This window comes from Penaeus monodon, chromosome 17 (genome assembly GCF_015228065.2).
Source record: "Penaeus monodon isolate SGIC_2016 chromosome 17, NSTDA_Pmon_1, whole genome shotgun sequence".
Lineage (NCBI taxonomy): Eukaryota > Metazoa > Arthropoda > Malacostraca > Decapoda > Penaeidae > Penaeus > Penaeus monodon.
Genome location: NC_051402.1, coordinates 5356913 through 5361912, shown reverse-complemented (window position 1 = coordinate 5361912; position 5000 = coordinate 5356913). Strand labels below are relative to the sequence as shown.

At 39.4% G+C, this 5000-nt stretch overlaps 1 protein-coding gene across 3 annotated transcripts in view; it reads left to right on the top strand.

The window, feature by feature from the left end:
* Positions 1-3325, top strand: part of LOC119583502 (neuropilin-1-like) — a 9194-nt gene extending 5869 nt beyond the window's left edge. For 2 of the 3 annotated variants that reach the window (XM_037932021.1, XM_037932022.1), the window contains exons 4-8: positions 1-44; positions 1298-1442; positions 1618-1832; positions 2266-2425; positions 2624-3325. The exon at positions 1-44 is cut by the window's left edge and continues 75 nt beyond it. In XM_037932021.1, coding sequence (XP_037787949.1) covers positions 1-44; positions 1298-1442; positions 1618-1832; positions 2266-2425; positions 2624-2724 — 665 coding nt within the window. In that variant the 3' untranslated portion in view covers positions 2725-3325. Of the gene's footprint in view, positions 45-467; positions 581-1297; positions 1443-1617; positions 1833-2265; positions 2426-2623 lie in introns of all 3 variants that reach the window. The other variant, XM_037932023.1, reaches the window with a different exon arrangement.
* Positions 3326-5000: the final 1675 nt, after the last annotated feature.

Here is a 5000-nt window from a genome sequence, read left to right as displayed (position 1 = left end):
CCACACCGGGCACATGTATGGTGGAGATCTTGCCTCCTGCAGGTGTAAGTACCGCATGCGACAGCAACAACTAATCTCCGCCTCGCACGCAACCAGTTCCTTTCAGAAGAGCGTGGATGCTGCAGCGGGGGGGAACTGACTAATGCATGTGTACTTTTTATGTGACCTTCGTGCATGTCGTAACCAAGGAACGTAGAGTAACGAAAATCCAGTGGGGCCAATAAAATAAGTTGCCTTTTTTCGAGAATTGCTCACTATCCACGTTAGATACCGCAATTTCAAACAAGTTAATAACTCCGGATGACTGTTGGCGGTTGTGGCGTGAACCATAGTGAGTAACTCTCGACTATTTCTTCTAAAGCCCAGATAGTTAAATGGAATGCCAACTTCTTTATTCTGACTTCCTTGGACCTAACAATGGTGCTCGTGCCTGCCGCATGCTGAGGAACTCACATGAACCTTTACAGTTCACCGAACGTGCGGAGAGAGCATAGACAGTGGACATGTTGGTTACTTCGTGAGCGGCGCAACCTCCTACACACCGGGCATGTGCATGGTAACGCTCCACCCACCTCCGGGGGTGAGTTTCTGATGCTTCATGTGTCGCACACAAAAAAGTTGAGATGTGAAGGTCTTTGAGTACCCATGATGGTGTCTCGGTATTCTTTTCGAGTGGGTGTTTCAGATCTGATTTATCCCTTTTTATATATGGATGCAGATCTAAATCGATTCACGCAATTTTAAATACGGACTCCATTCTGCGTACTCTGAATATTCATTCACATCTTTCTCTTTTTAGTGTGAATCGTGATTGTCATTACAGTCTTCACTACAGTCACTACTATACACACTATTTATAGGTATCCCATTATCATTACCTCTTTCAATCACCCTGATATAAGGCGTTCTGTAGAATTTTTTAAAAAACAAGAACATCTTTTCTAAGGTAAGACTAAATCGAGACACACCTACAGTACTAAAAAAATGAAGGCTTGGTAATGGTACTTAAGTAGACTGATATCCAATGCTCGAATCACTCATAACAGGCATGCTTGATCTATAAAATTACTAGGCATAAATCAAACTTGTATCAAATTAAAAATTATACTTCATTAACACTTGACCTTTATAGGCTATCATAAGCTTTATTTAATGAATAACTTACAGTATAATTATCCATTTCATTTGACATATAAGTGCTAAAAATGCGTATACGTGGACAGACCAACACGCTTTCAAGCATGTGTTCAACGGAATCAGAAGACACGAAATAAATACATTTTTCGGTGCCCCACAGACGTGCCAGATCTTGCTGGAGTTCGAAAGCTTCAATCTTATGGGCCCAGTTAACGGTGACTGTAACAACGATACCTTTGTTGTTATGGGAGCCAACGCTGGCAGTAACATTCCAGTCATCTGCGGCGCCAATACTGGACAGCACAGTTAGTCCTTTTCCGTTACCTTACTAATCTGTTCATTTTCACATATATGATAATTTTTAAACGTTTCTTGATTGTACTAGTGCCTAGATTTATCACTTACTGTCATAGATGTTGATCATCAGTGTGATATTTATATTAACAACACTTAGCTGACGATAATGTTTCCCTTTCATAGTGTACATTGACGTTGACCATTCACCTGGTCCCTACAAGTTAATGGTCACGTCCTCCTCACTGGCTTATGCTAGAAACTGGAAAATCAAGGTGACTTTCTTGGACGAGCATGACCCATGCAAGGCTCCTCCTCGCTGCTTGCAGTACTTTAAGGAGACATCAGGCGCCATCACCTCATTCAACTTCGGTCCTGAGCCAATGATGCTCACAAATCAGGTGAGTGCATTTGCACACGTACACGCCAACACGCGCGCACGCGCACACAAACACACACACACACACATACGTACATACACGCACCACGCAGACGCACACACGACGCACGCACGCACAGACACACGCACGCACGCACACACACACACACACACACACACACACACACACACACACACACACACACACACACACACACACACACACACACACACACACACACACGCACGCACGCACGCACGCACGCACACATGTATGTATGTGTGTATATATACATACATACATATACATATATACATACATATATATCACTGTGTGGTAGGATATGTGAAATATACGATGAAACATGGATTAATAATCATAAGAATTGTAGAACGAAATGCGAACAATAGTATATAACCCTTTGAAAAAAATCAAACACTTTTTCGCTCCACAGCAATATTGCATTTGCTTCGGATACAATCCCGGCTTTTGCGACATCGGCATGAACTTCAACAGGTTGGATCTCGGCAACATTAACGGCAATTGCGGTAATGATTACCTGGGAATCGGCTCTGAGAAGTTGTGTGGAGACTTCGGTACTTTAACCGCTCAAGGTATGTCATAAGATATGCTTGTTGGTCAGTTTATATTTAGCTATACTACTCTGCGCTAATTCATATATCTTTTAATTATATTCATCTGAGCCTCAGGCTTATAGCAAGAGAAACTCCCCATTCAATTTTGGGCTTTGATGCCAGCCAGCTCTTGACTGCATGGATTTTCATCTGCTAACCGTTCCTTTGCTCTTCCAGCCAACGCCACCGGCCCCATCTCCTTGTGCGTGTACTCAGACGACAACAACGACCGCGAGGAAGAAGGCTTCAATGCGAACTATCTTATGTTGGCGTGCTAATAGTGGCGACGTTTTTATTATCAACCTTATTCCCCCCCATCCCCCCCCCTCCACTCTTCGTAATCTCACCAAATAGGACGACCACCATGACGGCTTCCATTCCCGTGGAAACCGTGTTGTGTGGGGCGGATCGTGGTAATGAGTGTCATTTAATATTTCCCTTCACCCTTCCCCCGCAACGACTCTTGGGCAATAAAGTGATCGTTGGGCAGTTCCTCCAGAGCTTGCGACGGTCCGAGAGCTTCATTATGTGAGGCAAGAGTCACCTCTATCACCACGTGTAATATAGTGTACAATATGTGGGCAGCAAGAGACATTGTATAGCACTGTACAGAATGATTATTATTTTTGTATCGAGTCAGGAATGAAGCGAGTGATGTTTGTGCGAGTGAACGTCTTTTGAATGTTTATTGTTGATATGTTTACACTACTATCTGTTAAGTTATTGATAATGTAATTTATTTTATTTATTATATTACTGAGAGAAACAAGGTAGCGATATCAATCTTTCGCTATACTTCTCAGGGCAATTATGTGTCAAGCAGAGACAGTTTGTTACTGTATCGAGACTAATCCTACACCAATAAATGAAAAAATACAGTCCATTTATTTTTTTCAATTCCTTCTGCAGCAATTCTAATTACCAAACCTGGTGTTAGGTACAACTGATATATCATAATCTCGGGAAAATCTCGGGAGAATTTATTTAACTGGAAACAAGGCATATGTTTTTTCAACTCTGATGTATGATGAACATGTTTTTCTTCCATAAAATCCAACAAACAATATTATTGACAAAATGCATTCAAGTTGGGGCTACTAACGTTTTTTTTTATTGAGAAACATTGCATTTAGTAATCTGAAAGGAAAGAGGATTAGTGTGTCGTCTACATTTTTTCTGAGAAAGGGTTCTCCAAGATATCTTACTATATAAACCTTCATTTAGATTTCTCCAAGACAAACATTTAAGTAAAACAATTAAATATATACAGACAAAATAGAGGAACCCAAATGAAATCTGCAACTCATTTTTGCTTGGCTCTTTTATTAACATCATTCTCCACCAGAATCCAAAAGGAGCACACTTCATCACCTATAACCCATATCCTGATACAGGGAAGAAAAGGTGACATTCTAATAGGTGCCTTCCATGCGCCCAAAAGTGTCTTGTATCATTTGTGCTGCAGGATGCATGACACTTCAATAGCTATATTCACTGGCTACATTTATAACATCAAACACAAATATTTCACAGTCTAAACAATAGTAACACTATCTTACATTTCAACCTTTAACAATCTCATAATTACTAATTACATTTGACATAGTTCACAGTTGATAAATATATTTGTCATGCTTCTTAAAATAAAAATCTTGCATTCAATGGCATAAAATTGATCAAATGAATCCTTTATTTCTGAGAAACATCCAAAGAATGTTTAAGTAACTAAATTACCTTACGTTTAGGCATCAACCTAATTCATTCACACAAATAATGTATTTTCATTTAATAAAACATATTTTGTATACACTACTGCAATAAATGGAATGTAAAATAAATCACAAAAGACATAAATGTACCTGTAACCTCAGTATCCTTTATAATTAAAAGCAATATTTACATAGCCAATATTCACAGTCAACTCACAACACGTTTACTCATTAGTTGATACATCACAATCATTTACACACAGCAACAGGACTAGGGAATACAACTGCAATAGTAACAGATAAATACCGTACTTACTCTCAAACTACAGTTATAGGTATGTTAGCCACCTTATCCATGTCTTCCCCCTGTTTCACTCTTTCTTTGGAAGTCTTAAATTAAAGGTGTTGACTGCATTTTACCTGAGTTTGATATTTTTATAAATGCAGGTGTGTGTTGCTGAATCACTGAAAGGCTGCTTGATACCACCTTGAAGTATCTGCAGGTACAAAAAGGCTGATGGGTATTCTTTTGCTGGACCATTCCTCATGCTTAGTAAGTAAATGAAGATTTTTGTAACCCAATCAAATCATACATTTAACTGCACCATGCAACCCATACATATGAAATATATTTATATTAATGTTACACAATTTCAATGTTTATACTCTTCCTTATCATACCATAAGCACCTACCATGATTTTATATATGCTTGCATGTAAAAATACACACACACACACACACACACACACACACACACACACCACACACACACACACACACAAACACAAACACAAACACACACACACACACACACACACACACACACACACACACACACACACA